This window comes from Labrus mixtus, chromosome 19 (assembly GCF_963584025.1).
Source record: "Labrus mixtus chromosome 19, fLabMix1.1, whole genome shotgun sequence".
Classification (NCBI taxonomy): domain Eukaryota; kingdom Metazoa; phylum Chordata; class Actinopteri; order Labriformes; family Labridae; genus Labrus; species Labrus mixtus.
In genome coordinates this window covers 3,991,845-4,011,359 of record NC_083630.1, presented here as the reverse complement: position 1 = coordinate 4,011,359, position 19,515 = coordinate 3,991,845, and the positions used below count along the sequence as shown (strand labels likewise).

At 43.1% G+C, this 19,515-nt stretch overlaps 1 protein-coding gene across 4 annotated transcripts in view; it reads left to right on the top strand.

Moving 5' to 3' along the window:
• Window positions 1-2,605: 2,605 nt before the first annotated feature.
• The window catches only part of ccny (cyclin Y), a 46,892-nt gene continuing 29,982 nt past the window's right edge, over window positions 2,606-19,515 (top strand). For 3 of the 4 annotated variants that reach the window (XM_061064165.1, XM_061064163.1, XM_061064164.1), the window contains exon 1: window positions 2,606-3,273. In XM_061064165.1, the coding sequence (XP_060920148.1) occupies window positions 3,120-3,273 (154 nt within the window). In that variant the 5' untranslated portion in view covers window positions 2,606-3,119. The remainder of the gene's footprint in view (window positions 3,274-19,515) is intronic. The other variant, XM_061064162.1, reaches the window with a different exon arrangement.

The window sequence follows — 19,515 nt, the reverse complement described above, 5'->3', positions numbered from 1 at the left end:
CCCACCACGAACACAAGAGGTCCGCTCTGAGTTTATTAAAGCTTTCATTGACACGCTCAACCTTGAGTTTCTGCACAGAACATTATGTGGTGTCCTTCCAGGGATGCCTTGAATTGATTGCTTTGACTGTCACAGTGAATACAATCTTTTTTAAATCATTTGTCGCCTTGTGCAGCGTGTGGGTATGTGGTGAAAGAGGCGACAGAACAAGCTGAGAGAAAGGTAAAGCACTAAAACATTTTGTGTCCATAACTGACTTGCAAAGGGAACGTACATGTGCTAAGAGAAAGCAATTATTGGCTGGTTTGATTTTAAAAAATGTACCTGTCTGACACAATTGGTGCATGGTAAATGGACTTGAGCTTGTATATTTCTTTTCTAATCTTCTGACTACTCAAAAGCGCTTTTACACTGCAGGTCACACCTACACATTCACACACTGATGGTAGAGGCTGCTGTGTAAGTCAATCAGAAGTAACTAATTCGATTCATACACATTCACAAGCAGCGGGAGCAACTTGGGGTTAAGTGTCTTGCCTAAGGACACATTGCTGCAGGAGCTGGGGATCGAACCCCCAATCTTTAGAGACAGTCGACTCTACCAACTGAGCCACAGCCAACCCCAATTGAATTCTCAAATACTCTAGACTTTGTTGCAGTAAAGGGAGACTTTTCATGCAACTGAAAGGTCAACATTCAAATGAGCAGGTTGGCTTCGTTATGATGCACCTGTCACTCCTCGTGCAATATTTGAGGAAACAAATCAACCGAGGAAAGTATCCAATACCAGTTAGACTTAACCTGCACCTGGACATCTTGTTAACACCTTAATCCTGCCTCCAGCTGAGAAACAAAATGCTATGAAGGCACCTTAAGGGAACAGGAATCACCTGAATGTAGCAGACTTGTAACAGATGGAATAATTAAGAAAAAGTAAGAGCAGAGCATCAGTGATTGTGACAGGCTGTCATGTGGGAGCCTTCTTTATGTAATGCAGCTGCAGTACCAGCGGGTGGCACTGCAGCACCATGCCCATCCCTGATCACGTCAACCAATCATACTAAAAGCCAATCCCTTCTAAAAAAAAAAATAATCCAGACCTTTTTTGCAATATCAGTAATCTTTGACATCATCCTGAGCGTATTGTCTCACATGTCAAGTGTTCCTCTCTAAGGATCAGGATCTCCCTCAGGACTTCTCTTTGTTTATGTTAACCTCTGCTAATCCCATCTTAATCCTACAGAGAGATTTACAATGAACAACCATGTGTCGGACTAAGCAAAGCTTGAATGCATGTGTTTAGTCATCAGTCAAGATCAAATTAGTGAACTGTTGCACAACATATGAGCACAACAGAAGTGACAGTTGTTCATACTTTGCACAATCTCATGTCCCAGCCCACCCAGAGATACTCAGCATTGATGTTCACCCACCTGTTCAAGCAAGAACAAGTTGCTTTATTTTATTATCCTTAGTTTATAGTAATCATAGGCCTTTTGACTGCAGGTAAAAATTGATGAAATGAAACTTATCGTTGATGAACTTCAGGATCCAGATTGTATCCCTAAGGGGGTCTTTACTTTTTAATTCCACATTTTTTAATATTATCACCTGAAGTATTGTCATAGTTGTCCATTTAAAACAGATTTGTAGCCACCTACTTGAACCGGAACCTTTTCATAACAACCACAGCGCTGTAGGGTTTTTTTTAAGAGACGTTCACGTGCTGCTCCAAATATTGTAATTTACAGTTCCGTAGATGCACAACGCATCCCCTGTAATTTACTGAAGGGAGCAAAAAAAAAAAATGGATGCATTATTTTAAAACGAGTACATGAAGAACAATGCTGCTTTTTGTTTTAACTTGCAAGTTGTTGTATCAATCGGATGAAGAGGAACGTGGCTGTGGAACAAATTACCATCATCTAATATTAAAAAATGTACATAGTTCAAGGTTTTTAAGACACAAGTAAAACAGCATTGACTGGCTTTCATTAATCCTTGTTTTAATGCGTGTCCTTATTTTCTTCTCTTGTTTTTATTGAATTATAATTTCTGTATCAATATAGCATCACTATGTCTGCATTTCTTTACTGCAAGTAAGCCGGCTACACCTGTTTGCATGGCATCTATTTGTATTTTACATATATACATATGCTCATTACATGTGTCCCTGTGAAAAACATCAACCTATGCACACTGCCTTAATGTCAAAACTATCTACCTTTAATATTAACCCATCTGTTACCTAATTACATAATTTATTACCATGTTTGTTGCAGTATCTTTGCACTCCTCTTCTCTTGGGCTTTTACACATTATTCTTAATTTATTTGTTTATTTATTGTTCATATTTAATGTTACACTTTTGTATAGAGAGCTAAATCTACCTCAGTCAAATACATTATATATGTAAGCATAAAATTGTGTGTGCATTTATCATTCCCCTCCCCAAATGACATTGTTGTGTATGATAATTGTGTGTCCGGGCTCGTCGATTGAATAAATACACCTTAAAATGGAGGGAATATTAAAGTGCGAAGCCTTTTTTTTTTTTTTTTTTCATCGTCGTCAAACACCAGTATTTTCCGAGGATCACCTGAACGCCACACGACAGCGGATGTAGCAGCAGCAGCAGCAGCAGACGATTCTACAGTTTATCGGCAACCATGTAGCTCTGCCAGCCTTTCTATCTCCCCCTGACGAGGTGAAGTATGATGTCCTCACATTTATCCATGTTGCAATAAAGTAGTGTCAAAATGTGTGCGTGAGGAGAAGCGGAAATTACAAGACGAAGGAGTCGAAACAGACGCCTGTAAAATATCTGCCCTCCTGGACGTTTTGAAGGGACACTGGAGATTTAAGAGCCTTTGTGGTCGTTTCATCTGCCTCTGAAATGACTACATTTGGACGGGTACGTGCATAAGTCAGGTGAAAAGGTGTGTAACTCTAAAGGAGACCGGGGGGTTCGTGTTTGCACCGCCGGGGCTGCCTGGTTTATCCGCGTTACCGCCCCGTTTTTTCTCCTCTAGGAGTATCGTCACAGCACGGGAAGACAGACAGGAGAAGACTGGAGATACCGTGCTGTGTGTGGATTATAACCAAGACCAGTTTACACCATGGGGAATACAACCTCCTGCTGCGTGTCCTCCAGCCCCAAACACCGGAGGAACAACCACTCCAGGCTCGAACCCTACCGGCCGGAGCCGGAGCTGAGCCGGGAGGACACGGGCTGCAACCTCCAGCACATCAGCGACAGAGAAAATCTAGACGGTAAGATGCAGTGAACAGACACAAACACATTCCCAAATGTATTAGTAATATATTCAATGTCGCAAGAGCTGGAGTCAGTGGGTTATTAACAGATAATGAGAGCTTGCAACATCTGTGCAGCGGACCCACCCACCCATTACACCAATAACTACAGTGCTGCTGTGGCTTCCCTTTCAATAGACCTCCAGCATGTTGGACATCAGCCTTACGTAGAGGTGGAAAATGCACTGTAATGCATTCATACTAGGCTGAGAAATACGTTGCGTGTTTGATTATTAATGCATTATTCTTTATTTTACAACCATTAACTAAAGCATTCACCTTTAATAGTCTCACTATGACTGATTGATGACGTGAAGTAAACAAAGTTATGCACATGAAATAAGATCGTAGTTTAGAAGCAAAGCATAATAAGGTGGTATTCATGAACTGCAACGTCCTTCATTTACCATTAATAAGCAGTTAATGCAAATACATCAAACATGTCTACAAATTACTTTGTACCTCCAGCTGAAATTACAGTAACCAAGTGCAGGCGGCTGTGGCTCAGTGGTCGAGTCTCATCTCTCAACCTAAAGGTCCGGGGTTCAGTCCCACATCATGCAGCTACATGTCCGATGTGTCCTTAGGCAAGACACTTAACTCTGAATTGCTCCCGCTGCTTTGTCAGAAATGTGTATGAATGGATGAGTTAATACTGATGGACTCTTTACTCAGCAGCCTCTACCATCAGTGTGTGAATGTGTGTGAATGGATGTGTTAATACTGATGGACTCTTTACACAGCAGCCTCTACCATCAGTGTGTGAATGTGTATGAATGGATGAGTTAATACTGATGGACTCTTCACTCAGCAGCCTCTACCATCAGTGTGTGAATGTGTATGAATGGATGAGTTAATACTGATGGACTCTTTACTCAGCAGCCTCTACCATCAGTGTGTGAATGTGTATGAATGGATGAGTTAATACTGATGGACTCTTTACTCAGCAGCCTCTACCATCAGTGTGTGAATGGATGAGTTAATTCTGATGGTCTCTTTACTCAGCAGCCTCTACCATCAGTGTGTGAATGTGTAGGTGTGACCTGCAGTGTGAAAGCACTTTCAGTAGTCAGAAGACTAGAAAATAAATATACAAGCTCAAGTCTATCTACCGTTTACTTATAACATTTTACTGACTACAGTACTTGTGTTGTTACTTTCTGCACTGGTACAGCAGACTCCTTAAAATAAGGATTTAAGTGTTTCTGCTGCAGGAACATATCAGCCCTTTCTGTCCTTGTTTGTGTGTCCAATGGAAGAAAACCCTGACTTATATGAAGCCTCCATGTTGGGCGGCCTCGCACAAATGTTGTCAGTTATCGGTCAGCGCTCTACAGCACTTAAGAAAAGTGTGAATCCCAACCTGCTAGATCTGAATGTCTTCTTATTCCTACCAAGAAGTCTAAAAGGCTGCCCGGGTGCATCTGCTGTCTTGTGTCATCTGCACCATGTGTCAGCGTGTGAACGGGTGTGTAAGGTGGGGACAGCATGTCTGAAGGGCGGGTGTGAATTTGTGTTGCTGTGGGAGGTGATGTGATAATGGTGAACAGTGCGGGGTGTCCATTCATTTCAACAGTGAGCTGACAGGGAATGACCAGTCCCACATTCAATGCTCATTAACACCCGCTCAGTCAGTCATACTCTGCTGTACGCTGCGAAGGAAATGTGCCCACAGGGCCCAGCGTGGGGGGGGGTCGCCCTGAAAAATATGAGCAGCAGAAAAGAAAAATGACACCCTGATCTGTTTCCTAGGGTAATGATGAATCCTTTTTTTTTTTTTTTAAGGCAACAGTTCTTAATTCTCTGTAGCACAGTTTATATTTCATCCGTGTCTAATGAAGTCTAAAGTCTTTAAGGAATCAAATTCTGTGTCATTGCCACAAAAGGATAGACAGCCCACGCAGCGATCAGGAAATCGGAAAGAGGCAGAGGGAAGGAAGAGAGGGAAGGAGATCCCCGGAGCATGCAACTACTGCAAGGAAACAAGCCGCTCTGCTCTAGGAAATGTGCGGTTATTAGAAAGCATAAAAAACATAAGCAACAATCTGACTCACAGAGGATGTTGAATTTTTTATTATTAGGTTGCCTATTGTATGCTGAGTTCTCTTCCCATTCCATCATTTGCATGCTTACAGTTTCAAAATCCTCGTTACTTCCTGTAACAACAACAAGACTGTAGCAACCTACACAGTGAAAATGGCGAGTTTTTAGCGGTCACTGGACAAGAAGTCAGACTGAGCATCGACACAAAGCTGTGAATTGTACCTCTTAGAATGTGTGTGTGTGTTTAGGAAAAGGAAGGAGAGAGTAAGAACTGGTTTTTCACTGTTTGTCCTCCTAATCTGTTTACACACGTCTTTAGTTCAGGACCTTTTGACCCCGTCACTGGACCTCTAATGACATTCCTCAGTCTAAAGACCTCTAGCCTATAGGGCCCCACCAGACTCTAGAGTCGCCCCTGTACATGGGGCGTGCGCACTAACCACTACGCTACTGGCGCCCCACAACATGATGCTTCTGATTACACCTGATGTGTTTTTCACAAATTGCCTCATCGACGTTATGACGTTAAAGGAGCTTCTGCTTTGACTCAACATCCTCCATCATCTTGTTGGCACATGTCCCTTATTCCAACACATATGAGCAGAAACGGCCGGGCCCCTGAAAGGCTCAGTGGACGGGCCCTCCCAGGACGTGGTTTAATTTGATCAATGTATGTGCATTCGATCAGTAGTGTTAGCGCTAGCATCCTGGCTAACATTAGCTCCCTCTGCTCGGCTCCCATCAGCCTTTGAAACCGACTGAAGTAAGTGTGTCGGAAATTAATTTTAGTAGAGATGTAATGATATATCAGGATACAATTCAATGACATAAATATCGGACAATTAAAAAAATATTGCAATCTGTTTTTCTTGTATAAAAAACACTGAAGGAGGTCTTGTTCAGTGTTGAATGTTTCTCACTGCAGGGGCATTTCTTATTCATAGCTTACAGTCACCTGACTGATGCGGAGGGCAAAAAGAGCCGAGGAAAGTGGCGGCCATCACTGAAACATTCCATCAAAACAACGCATGTCTACATAACCTGACAACTGCAGAAAATCTGAGATATTAAGATAAACTGCAGGGTTTGACCCTCATACAGCACGAGCAACACTATTTCAATAAATCAAGTCCTCTGCAGAGCTTTTAGTCATGTTTACCTTTATCTGATTAGTGCATAGCTTCAGTTTGCATTTCTATTGGTTGGTTACTTTGATTGTAGAGGCATTCACATTGTGAGATGAGCACTAGGAAGCCATTCTTGCCCCCCCCAGGTGGGCGTATCCATCAGTGTGAGACAGGCGGCTGTGGCTCAGTTGGTAGATTTGGTTGTCTTTAAACCGGTAGGTTGGGGGTTTGATACCCAGCTTCTGCAGCAACATGTCTGCTCTGTCCTTGGGCAAGACACTTAACCCCGAGTTGCTCCCGCTGCTTCATTGGCGGCGTATGAATTGTACAGAGTTGGCATTATATTAATGATTTTGTGAACATGGAAGTGAGCAGGAGGACCTTGTGATGCAGGACGATTGAACGTCCCCCCACTCTCTCTCTCTCTCCCTGATGAACGTCCTTTGAGGCAGGAAACAATGCCTCGAAGGTTCATCTGCCTCCTGATCACTAGAAAGAGTGAAATATGACGGTGATCGAGCTCTTATGTTATATAGCTGAACCACTAATGTGCTCTTGTTTGCACACAGGCCGGCTGTGTTGTGTGTTTATGTGTGTGCATGTGTGTGTGTGACCCTCTGTTGAGCATGTGATCATGAAGAAATCAGCCAAGAGAACTGCTGACAGTGATGACACGCTGCTCTGTGTGCACAAACAGAACACACAGAGCTCATTGAGCCTCCTTACAACTATCAGAGGGCTTTTTTTTTTTTTTTTTTTTTTTTTTTTTTTTTTTTTACGGGCCCTTTCACCAATCAGCAGAGCAATCTGATTCGCCTGAGCGGTCTCTCGCTCTCGACAGCGGCCCGGTGTGTTTTCATCATAACTCGACCAACAATCGGAGATAAAGAGGCTGGAGATCCACGCTCCTCCTGACAGCTAATTTATCTCTGTTTGGGTGTATTTGTGCTCACTCTGTCATGCTCTGTAGGTCACACCTCACAGCACTCTACACTCTCACACAGGTCTGTCAGGGTCAAGCCCATCACTCGTCTGTGACTGCGATAAAGACGCGTCGACTATAGTGGATAAACACGTCCAAACGGTAGTTTAGTTTTTATGGCTGCTATCAACAAAATGTGAAGTGACTGATCCGCAGGAGGAGGAATTCACTGGTGGTGAAATAGTCCGACTCTGCAGCTGGTGGCTCCTGTGTACGTGTGGTCACGGCCATGTTGCTCAACATAAGTAGGTTGAAGTCATTTTGTACTCCTCTTCCTGAGGTCTAAAGTGTGTGTGTGTGTGTGTGTGTGTGTGTGTGTGTGTGTGTGTGTGTGTGTGTGTGTGTGTGTGTGTGTGTGTGTGTGTGTGTGTGTGTGTGTGTGTGTGTGTGTGTGTGTGTGTGTGTGTGTGTGTGTGTGTGTGTGTGTGTGTGTGTGTGTGTGTGTGTGTGTGTGTGTGTGTGTGTGTGTGTGTGTGTGTGTGTGTGTGTGTGTGTGAAAGTGATGCTGAGATGCCAAGACTAGTTTTATAGGTTTTGTTCACACATGTACAGTTTAGTTATAACGTGTGTCTTGAATTATACTGCAGGACTGTGAAGTTTATAAGACTACAAAAATGTATATCCTGTACAAAATAGAACTACACAATGCTTTTTAGGGTCCAATGTTGTTGGATAAATCCATAACAAGGCTGCAGGGCCACAGGGGGCATTCATTCCTGCGTATTTCCAAACCCTCCAAACTCAAAGATATCTTTAGTGTAATGTGATCAGATGACCTTGTAGAGGTGTTTCTTCTTCACAGCTGCTCTAAGTGAAGGTAAACCTGAACCTCCGATCACGCCTCGCTCTCTGTCAATGAGAGGAAACATGGAACAGATGGACGTCTCACTCTGTTTGGGTTTTACTTAACATAGACATCTGTAAATGAGCAATGGCTTCAGGCCCCGCTGTGTCTCATCACTGTGAAAGTTAGTTATTTCTGCAGCACACACACACACACATATTGATGAGTCTCGCTCGTAGGCTAATTGAAATCTGGACGTGGATTATTCATGCCTGGTTGATGAGCCCGGGGAGTCTGCTAACTAGGATTTGCAGACGGGTTGACCTAGATGTTCAGGGTATGATCCCATTTATTTGACTTTTGCTGAGATGAAGAATGTCTGTATTGTGGATTTTCTATGTACTGTGGAAAGATGCACCCATCTAGGGGTGTCTGGTAGCTCACTGCTCACCTGGATACCTTGCACACCATGCATTAAGACTGAGTTCTTATTTCAGCGGGCTGGGATCCATCCCACCAGAGCTGTTCCCCCCCCCCCCCCCCCCCCCCCCCCTCCTCAGTTTGGATCATTAATAACGTAGAAATGCCCCAAATACATCATCTCTGAATTAAAACACAAAGATGCACACGTTAAGGTTTAAATGAAGCTCAGATTCTCCCATGACCTGCTCCCTGTGCAGTACATGGGCGAAGAAAGGCCAGTGCAATTTTCTTGAAGCCCAAACAACAAGGCTTCCTGTACGTTCAGAAAATCCTCACCTTTGAGAATGTAGCACACTTAAACTTTTATTAGTATTTGGTATAAAGTATTTGCATGAAACAAAAGTCTTACAGTTTGTGACAATTAACTTAAATGCAAATGAAACACAATCTATCACAACTCACAAGGAAAAGGCAAAGTGTTGATATGTTCATTGTGTTAAAAATAGCACAAAAAGAATTATAGCTCTGTGTTGGATAGTGTACTCTGGGGCGGCTGTAGTTCAGTGGTAGAGTCGGTCATCTCTCGGGGGGGCAATACCCTGAACACTGAATTGCTCCTGTGCTGCATCAGGGTTGTGTGGATGGAGTTTCTTCTGATGGACTCTTTACATAGCAGCCTCTCTCATCAGTGTGTGATCGGTAGGTGTGACCTGCAGTGTAAAAAACGCTTTGTGTACTCAGAAGACTAGAAAAGCTGAAGTCCGTTTCTTGTTCAGTCGTAGTTTTAGTTTCAGTGAAAACATTAACCTGCTGAGATCAGAATTTAAAGTTGTATATTTGAAGATTCTTATAAAGTATATAACACATTTGTTAAAGAGTGGAACTGATGCTCACAGGTTTGATTTCTGAAATTAACATGATCAATAAGCCACACATGACTCATGTTGAGAGAGCCGGCTCTCTAAAAAGATGGAGAACTCTTCTGATTGATGAGCAGCAAACGCCACATGTTGGTGTCAGAAACTCAAAGTTAAAACAGACTCAGTTTAAGTAAAGGCTGAGTGGTGCCCGCAGTGGTTATAGCCCCATGTACGGAGGCTGTGATCCTCCAAGTGGGCGGCCCGGGTACCAGTCCGACCTTTGGCTCCTTTACTGGATTTCATACCCCACTCTCTCTCTCTCTCTCTCTCTCTCTTTGTCTGTCTCTCTGTCTCTGTCTCTCTCTCTCTCTCTCTCTCTCTCTCTCTCTCTGTCCCTCTCTCTCTCTCCCTGACTTCTATCCACTGTCCTGTCTCTAAATTAAGGCATCAAAGCCCCAGAAAATAACCTTCAAAAGAGAGTAAACTGTAAATTGCTGGACCCAAAATTCTGTTGAATGCACTGTAGGAGTTTTGATATGAGGTTGTTTTTTTACTAAGGTGATATTGTTGCTTGTTGACTGACAGGAGAGCCAAGGACACTGAAACAGGAGACAAACTGGAAGCATGCTGCCATTCATTGTAGATGCATTAAGGTGTTGGTTAGATTCTCACTGCTTGCATGCGTCTCCTCGACTCTTTATTTTTGTTCACATGAATCCGGCAGTTTCCCCAAAAGGAAAAGCACATCCCCTCAGAGGTGATGGTTTCCATTTGAAAAACAAATGAACTGATTCACGGATTGTTAATGGAAATGCAATTGCCTGTGACAATCTCATCCTGGTGTCTGGTTTGGTTTGGCTCCACCTAAGTGAAGGAAGATGCATCTGCTGCCCATAAATTACCTGCTCGTGTGTGTTCGGTCTCAGTGCAGCCGTCTCCTGGGAAATTCACATCGTAATGATCCTCTGGCAGGAGGCGGCCTGTGGGTCTGTGATCAGGAAAACCTGTTAGAATAACAGACGGCTTCTCTGTGAGACAGAAAATCATGCACCTTCAAAGCGATTGAGTTATAATAGTTGTTATACACAATCTGTGAAATGAAATCCTGTGAGGTCCCTTGATCACTTGAGCTCAGCAGAGGTAGAGTGTGCATCAAACGATCCTGTGCTTCATCACCTGACTTCAGTATTCTTGGCTACAAGAGTTGAACTTTCGTCAAATATAACATTGGTGTGACTGACTGAACATGGCATGTGTTTGATGCGCTTGACTGAAAAATCAACATCTTCTCACTTCCTGTGCATAGTGCAGCAGTTAGACAGAGGATGCACGCCCAGTTACAGTTTTGCTAAACTCAACGGCCAATGAATCAATAAAAACATTGGACATGCGCAATGTTTTGTGTGGCAATATCATTTTGATTCATGGCCGCCAAGTATCGATATTTTTCTAATATTAAAGGAAGAATGTGCAACCTTTTTATCCAGTAGATGTCGCCCTTGAGCACCAGCACTAAACCAAAACAAACTGCTGTTTGGCCACACCTCCTTCATGCTGAAGCCTCCGCTCTCCTACAGAGACACACCTCCAACTGCTCTCCACTCGCAGGAGTCGAAGGAGTTTCATCTGCGTGCATCAAGATGGTGTGAAAGTAAGATCGTTATACTCCGACCTCTGTCCAATAGATACACTGAGAGAGAGAAAGCATTGCGTGACTAAATGTTTTTATTGCAAAGGCTCATATCACAGTAACTGTAAAATTACCATTAAGTGTGCAACACCTTGTTAACAATGTATTTGTGACCCCTCGTTCGCCCTCCGTCTGACTCTAAGAGACATAAACGTGACTTTTTACAAATGAATGAGACGACACGACCACTCAAGAAACATCACAGCATGTGCTGACCTTTGAATTTGAATGCACCACCACTGCTCTCTCTCTTTCACTCCAGGGCAGATATGGGTGAAACATGCGTCAGTCAACTTGACATTTAGTTTCTCACTATGAATGATCCAGTTAGTGTGAGATTTGTTCCTGGAAAAAAAGTCTTAAAATAGAGCAACTTGCATTGCAAAAACTCCAGAGGACGTGACAAATGACCTCAATCAGCGTGATTATTATTATTATTTTTTACAATTTATTTGTTTGTTTTTTCACGTGTTAATTCGAGGGACAGGATGGTGGATGTGGTCAGAAATAGGGCAAAACATTGGGAATAAGATTTGGGAAAGGAGCCACAGGTTTGATTCAAATCTGGGCCAATCGCTTTTGGAAGTCTCTGTAAATGGAGCACAGTCACTAACCACTCACCTACCCCACCATGCTTTCTTTAATTCAACTTGAAAATGTATTGGTGATTGTGAGGTGATAGTAGATCAACAGTGACCTTAGACTTAGGAAACTTGATTTATCCCTGAGGGCCATTCGTTTCCGCAGTCCACCCAGACCATGCCCACTTTTTTGGGGTTTCTTGTTCCAGAAGTAAATTTTCCCTTTCAAATCCTCAATTGGCATTTAACTAATTCCTTCTATAAAGAGATTGACTTCTGGAACCATGACAACCAGCAACTTCAATACTCGTGAATATAGAACATTTGATTTGGTGCCAAAACGGCTTTCAGAATAAAGGAGAAAAAGGCAAAGGCACAAGACTGTGTACATCATTTTTGTCCAAAGTAAAGGAACTACACATCCCACAAGCCACTGTGAATGATACATCTTCTTATTAAAAGTAACTTTAGTTGTTGTTATTGTGTTTATACTGTTAATACAAGTGTTGTAGTTTGTATTGTGGAAAATATAAACTACATTCACTGCAGCATGACGAGGTTATTAGTAAATTCCGTGTGAGCTAACTAACCAGCTAGCCTCCTATCAAAACTGTCCTCGCATTCAGCGATGAGGGGCGGGAAACATTGCAATGGTAACAGCGAGCTCCACCACTCAGAGACAGAGCTTTGACACTCTATGATACTGGTTAGTGTAGTTCTTTTAACCCAATGTCGTGAGTAAAGCATGTTTTTCTTAAAACGAGGTTGATATTAAACAAACTTGTGTCTCCTACTGGAGCATTAACCATCGTTTCACACTCAGGTAGCTCGTGGTCAGTCTACGTTGGATGGTTATGACATAGCTACCGTAACAATCAAATCGGCTATGGAGAAAATTAACTGGATTTTTACTTCCAGAACCACACTGTTGAGCCCTAAACCTATTTAAGGTTGGATATGTGATAATAATAAATCCTCAGCAGATGAACAAAGATGACATCAGCATGTAGAATATCAACATCAACATGAAAGGTAAGCAGTCAAAGTCCAATCATGTCCACCGAGAGCTCACTGCAGGTTTGATTTGAAGTCACTCTGGGTGCTTCCCTGAAAAGAAGAGCGCCTGAAAGATGGAGTTCCCTCTTGCCAGCACGCCCGACAGTCAGAGCAGAGTGGATCGTGCTTGAGGAAGAGAAAAACACCAACAGGATTTGTGCTGTTGACCTCTGCTCTGCCTGTTTATTTATTTTTTTGCTGGCAGAGTGTTCAGCCTGAGCTTTCTGTCAGCTGTGTAGTGGAGCGTGGGAATGCCAGTTTCCTCTCTGATCCGAGTCTCTGCAGCGTCGTTTGGAGCGTATTCCCCAAAACCAAGTTGTCAAAAGTGAGTAAACAGGAGGAGCAAAAATCAGAGAGCGCCATGTTTGAGTGTCTGAGTCGATTCCCATCAGCGCTCTTGAGTGACATAATCACAAATCAGCTTACATTATGCAATCTGTCTGTTTGCTGGCTGAAGTGATGCTTTCAGCTACACACACACACACACACACACACACACACACACACTTGGAAATGAATGGCAATTAGTCTTGGTGTTTGGGAGCTCAAGAGATCATTTGGACACAGCTGTCAGCAGGCCATGTGTATTACTGGAAAATTTGTTCTGCAAAATGGGGACTGTTTATCTTTGAGAAGAGAGCACAGTGACGTCCAAATCCTCCAGACCTTAAAAACTGGATGTAAAATACAAATTTCCATTTATTACCTCGCACCCTCTTCCCACAAAGAGTGATTTTACCATCCACCATGGCTAGTAACACTAGCTACCTAGTGTTTAAAATAGGTACTGCAGTCGAAATTCAAAACATTGTAGAGAGCTGTCCCCCCCCCCCTCCTCTCCAGAGTCCATGCTCACACAGGTTGCCATGTGGTGGACACTGAAGCTTCAGTGTTTATCCAGCTCTGCATGGGTCTGTAAACCTTTCTGTGTTCTAACCTCTCTCCATTTTTCAAAAGCATCTCCAATATTGATCCTAGTTTGAGCACGTTTCTGCTCGTGGAGCTTATTAGAAACATGCAGAGGCTTTTTAGGTCGGGTACAATCACTTCTATCTGAACCACTTCTCTTGACCGCTTCCATCGTTGCAACACCTGTTGGTTTGACCTGATAACTGCTCTCATATCTGACAAACCGAGGGGCGTCCAAAACGGCCGTGTGGGGGTGTCTTAAAACCGCCTACCTTCTCTGGTCCAAACAAATCCAGATCATTCAGGAGCAGAATCTAAAGTTAGAAGGAGGACATACTGGCTGCTGCATTGTTGTCAGAGAAGCCAGCACTTCAACATAGCATGTTTCCTTAATGTCTGATCATATAGTAAGATACCTTTATCATTTCATTCAGTAGATATTTGACCTCAGCCTTACAGCTGCTGTTTGAGTTCAATGTGTGGATGAAGCAACAGACATTCCTTCCTAATAAATATTGTCTTCTTGATTAACCAGTGAATTCTGATTTATAGGGTTCATTGATTAAGGGCCTGTGTCCACTTCTTTACAAAACCAAAACATTCCAGGGATTTCAGCGGTCAGTGTCCTGAGTGTAAGAACGTCCTCATCGTCAGCTTTTTCTCAGTTTCACTTCTCCCTCTACAAGCAATTAAAACAAGAATGGGCGAGACCTATGATATCAACTTTGTCCACAGAAATGGTGAAGGAGAAACCGATCTGACTCGTCTTGTGACGGTTGTTGTGGGCAAGACATTTAATTACATTTTTGCTTTATTTGTGGGGTGCCAGCCAGGGCCGACCCTGCATACAAAAGTCGGTCTCCACACTAAAAGAAAAACCACCACACAGGATGTCAAAGCATAAAACTCAACCACCTTATAATAATAATGAAACAGAAATCTTCCATAAATGTTCGTTTAAATAAATGGTTCTTGTATTAAACTCCAAACTCAAACATAAAACACAACAACCACCAAAATATTTCACCCACAATTTAAATGAACAAGTCACGTCATGAAGCAGCAGCCAGCGGTCTTTGGACTGACCTGCTGTCACCAGTTTCTCCTGCTGGGTGAAATGTTGGTAAGCAGGTGTTAGCGCTGAGTGGTTGAAGAGGTTTTGCAGTGAAGCATAACCCGATTACGGGGGGGGGGGCTCCGATTTTATTTTGAAAACGATGTGTGTTATCCATAGTTAGGCGCGTAGCTGACATGATTGACAGGTGGGCACAATGTAATGGTTTGTCAGCTCCAGCTCTCAGCCTGTCATTAGGTTGTCTGAAAGTTAGGCTGAGACAGCATTTCCAGCATGGCGGCTGCTGCTGATAAGCCTCTGGAGTATCCTGCAGGACGTCACTCAGGCTTCATCCATTCATATTTACAGTCTATGCTTTAGACATAGTAAATTAAATAGGTTGATTAAGAAACTCTCTTGAAGGGCAAATGTCTTCATGTGTCGTTTTCCCATCATCTCTCAGAACAACACGTGTTTATATTTAATGCCATCATGTGCTTTGAGTTCACACGTTTGCCGTCATGTGACTTTCCTGTGAGAGTAACAGCCGTACATGAACACCATGATGCTCTCCTGTAGGAAAACTCTCAGATCGTTTCTGATGCAGACGGTGGAGCAGCCAGTGAAGCTCGGCCGTTTGTTCCTATTTTTGGTGATGTCTCAGCTTATTACACTCTCTAACTGAGCATGCAGACATCAGATGGGACCAATTCAGTTCATGCTGGTGGCTTCATGAGCAGGTGTGAAGGGTGATTACAGGCTGCTGATTGACTGTTAGACTCAACCTGTTCGGCCAGCATCGCAGGAAACACCTGACACTCTATAGACTCAGTAACAGATAGCTGGACCGGGCATAACAGTGCCCAATGATGCTCAATAATGTTGCGTAGTTCTGGTGCAGTGAAGGTGCCATCTGTCAATTTAAATCAGAAGAGATAACTTGAAGATTGAAGTCACCTTTATAATGCTGCACAGTTATATCTCCAGGTGATGCCGTTCCTTTTGTATCTTTTATTTGAAACAAGAGTAGTTAATACTCAAAACTTGATGAAAGATTTTTTATGTTTCATTGTCTGATTCAAACTCTGACAGAAATCTGCAGCGTGTGTGCACATCCCTGATAAAAGCCTCTGTCTTCTGTGGAATTTGCTTATGATCTTTGAGTTGATATATACATGAGAGGATTGTGTGTGTGTGTGTGTGTGTGTGTGTGTGTGTGTGTGTGTGTGTGTGTGTGTGTGTGTGTGTGTGTGTGTGTGTGTGTGTGTGTGTGTGTGTGTGTGTGTGTGTGTGTGTGTGTGTGTGTGTGTGTGTGTGTGTGTGTGTGTGTGTGTGTGTGTGTGTGTGTGTGTGTGTGTGTGTGTGTGTGTGTGTGTGTGTGTGTGTGTGTGTGTGTGTGTGTGTGTGTGTGTGTGTGTGTGTGTGTGTGTGTGTGTGTGTGTGTGTGTGTGTGTGTGTGTGTGTGTGTGTGTGTGTGTGTGTGTGTGTGTGTGTGTGTGTGTGTGTGTGTGTGTGTGTGTGTGTGTGTGTGTGTGTGTGTGTGTGTGCGTGCGTGCGTGCGTGCGTGCTAACACAGACAGAGTATGACAGAGCTTGGCACAGACCTCCTTTCTGTCATCCTCAGCTCCTTCCACAGCTTGACACCGGATGAACCTCACATAGAGAGAGAGACACACACACACACACACACACACACACAGTAGTTTGGATTAGAGAAGAAGCTGTGCGAAGAGCAAAGGCTAATGTTTGGGTGATGCATCATTCTTTCATCGGTCCAGCACACACACTGATAATATTTGTTTATAGTAATTTTGGTATTTGTGCATTTAGGGAAATATTAAACACTTTTTCGGACATAAAGTGAGAGTAAAAAGATGTGTTTTAAAATCTGTTACTCCTGGGGAAGGCAACTGGTTTGCATTGCAGTGTGCATTGCTAAAGGTGAATGAAAAGCCAACTTAAGGATACATGTGTGAATGGCCTTACTGTCAATAAAAGCCACCCTGGTTACAGAGGACCCCTCTCACCCCCTCCACCAGTTAGTGCCATCAGGATGCATGGCCGATCAGCCACAAAGACCTCTGGTGTTCCTGACCATTACACGAGGACTTTGAATCTCAAGGAAGATTGTATGCTTTAAAATAACAGTGTTAATGTTGTCAGCATCACCTTCTCTTTACCTGCAGGTGATTGTTAAAATGTGTATTTTTAGGACCATCACTCCTGTGAAACCTACTGACGTCATTCCTTTTTATTTTTAAATCCCTCTTGTGCAGTTGCCTCTAATTGGCCGTCTCTTTTCCCATGTGTCAGCACGCGTAGGACGTCCAGCTGCCTCTTTGCACCATAATTAGTGTCACTGAGCCGTGTGTGTACACTATATACTTATTGATTGCATGGCAGTGCTTCACCACAGCCGCACCTGATTGCAGAAGACACAAGGATTACAAGTTGTGTTGTTTTCAACATACCGGATAGCAAGGTGTGCTGTTAGCTCTGTCTTTTTTTAAGGTTTATTTTTGGGGCTTTTATGCCCTTATTAAGAGATGGGACAGGAGGAGAGAGAGAGTGGGAAAGGAGACATATGGGTAGGGTTTGAACCCGGGCCGCCTGCCTGGTGTACTATAGCTTCCATACATGGTGTGCGCACACTAACCACTTGGCTACGGTTGCCCTCTGTAAGCTCTGTATTTATGCTTTTCTTTTTATGCTACTTTACCAAACTATGAATGTTACCAAACTGCAGCAGATCTCCTTCAGTAACCATCACTGTGTAAATCCATTTTTGTAGCGTCCACAGTCTTGATCATTTTAATCAGCACACACATCCTTGTTCAGAAAGTTTCCATTGCCATCCTTCTCTTCTGCTTCACTGTGCAGAATCTAAGGAAATTCTTGTCCCATATTTCTCGCCCTTCTGCAAACAGTTTGGAGTCATGCTTACACATCAAAGTTGGGAAAGATGACTTCCTCTCTCTCCTGGTTAAGTAATGCAATGTATTCTGTATATGTGCTGTGTGTTGTACAGCGTCACTGCATCATCTAACAAAATAAGACTCAGCAGCAGCGTGTTCACAGATAGTACAGAGAAGTGAACAACAGGTCGGAGAGGCAGGAAGAGAAAGGAATAAAGGAAGAAAGACAGCGAGCTCGGCCGTCTGTCTTTGTCTTTGATGGGCCCGCCTTTTAAGCTAGGGTTGCCTGGTTACAGCAGAGGATGCTGGGAGTGAGGAGAAACAGGGAGGTTGGATTTACAGCTATCAGGATGCTCAAACTTTCCCTTTACATCTCACTTTTGCTCTCTCTTTCTCTTGCTGTTTTGATTTTTGTATTATCTTTATTTTATTTTTTGTCTGTTAGTGTGTACGTTTTGGAGAATTACAAATGCAGCTTTCAAAAACTACTCAAAACCTCTAACCGACATAATCTTGCCCATGTCAATTATTTTGATTATTCTCAGGGCAGAGTCAGGTGACGACACGTCCAATCCGAGACATGGAAGCAATGTCTGTCGTTTGAACACATTCTGTCTTTACGGAAGATGACACCCAACAAAAAGAAGTCAACCTGTAAACACTGCGAAAAAACTGTAAGAAATGCAAGTTTATTTAGTTATTTATTTTCTACTGTTTTAGAGAAGTTCATTTCTACTTTAAAACTTAAGTGTGTCGTTTTCATTTCAAGCTTTGCTTTGATTTCAGTTGGAAATATTCATCAGATATGAACTATTTCATTAGAAAACATATCCCAGCTTTAATAGTTGAGCATATAGACATCGTATTCGAGGTCAAATGTTCAATTAATTGTGATATTGATTTGAGGTCGTATCGCCCAGCGCCCCCTGTTAGGTTTATTTTATGTTGTAGTGTGTTGAACAAATTTGTTGATAAATCAGAAATTACCAAAACCACATAATAAATCAAACTACAGACCCATTTGGGTTGTGGTAAACCTGCGACTTCCCTTGTTGGAGGCGATGTGTAAAACTAGAATAATCAGTACTTCCATTCAAGGTAAATTAAATCTGGAGTCTTCACACATCAGTGGTCAAAACCAGCCTGCATGGTTTCCAGCTGCAGTCTGAAATGAAGTTGTATAAATAGTTCCCCTGTGTCACATTAACTCGCAGCCTGCAGTGTTCCTTTTAACAGATCTATTTTCAAACAGCAGCTTCAGCATGTGCTCTTTACTCAAACACTCCAACACAAGATGTGCTGTGTGCTTCTTATCTTAAGCATGTGGGCGTACAGTGTTTGATAGCACAGCGCCGCTGACAGCCGGGCGGGGCGGGGCCCTTGCTGCACCATCTGGATCCCCTCCGGCTGGCTCCTCAGCGGGGGAGCCAGAAATCAGCGAAGGGTCTTCCTGTCTGGGCTGAAGTTTAAACCCTCGAAGCCTCTCCCATGACAGACTCAGAGGGCAGCCAGGCAGCGTGCCAGCTAACTACTAACCACAGTAATACAGATATTCCTCTTCTCAATCTGAACAACAGCAGAATGAGAGGCATCCGTTTCCTCGTGTCCTGCAGGCGCTCCAGGTGTGTGTTTCAGGGTTACCCCGGTGAGCCATCACAGGTGTGACCTCTACAGTGAGTCACATTTTGCCACAAAGGAGCAGATTCACTTGTATCTAGATGGTTAACAAGATCTTAAAAATAGTTTGTTTTTCTGTCCTGACAGAGCTGAAAAGCA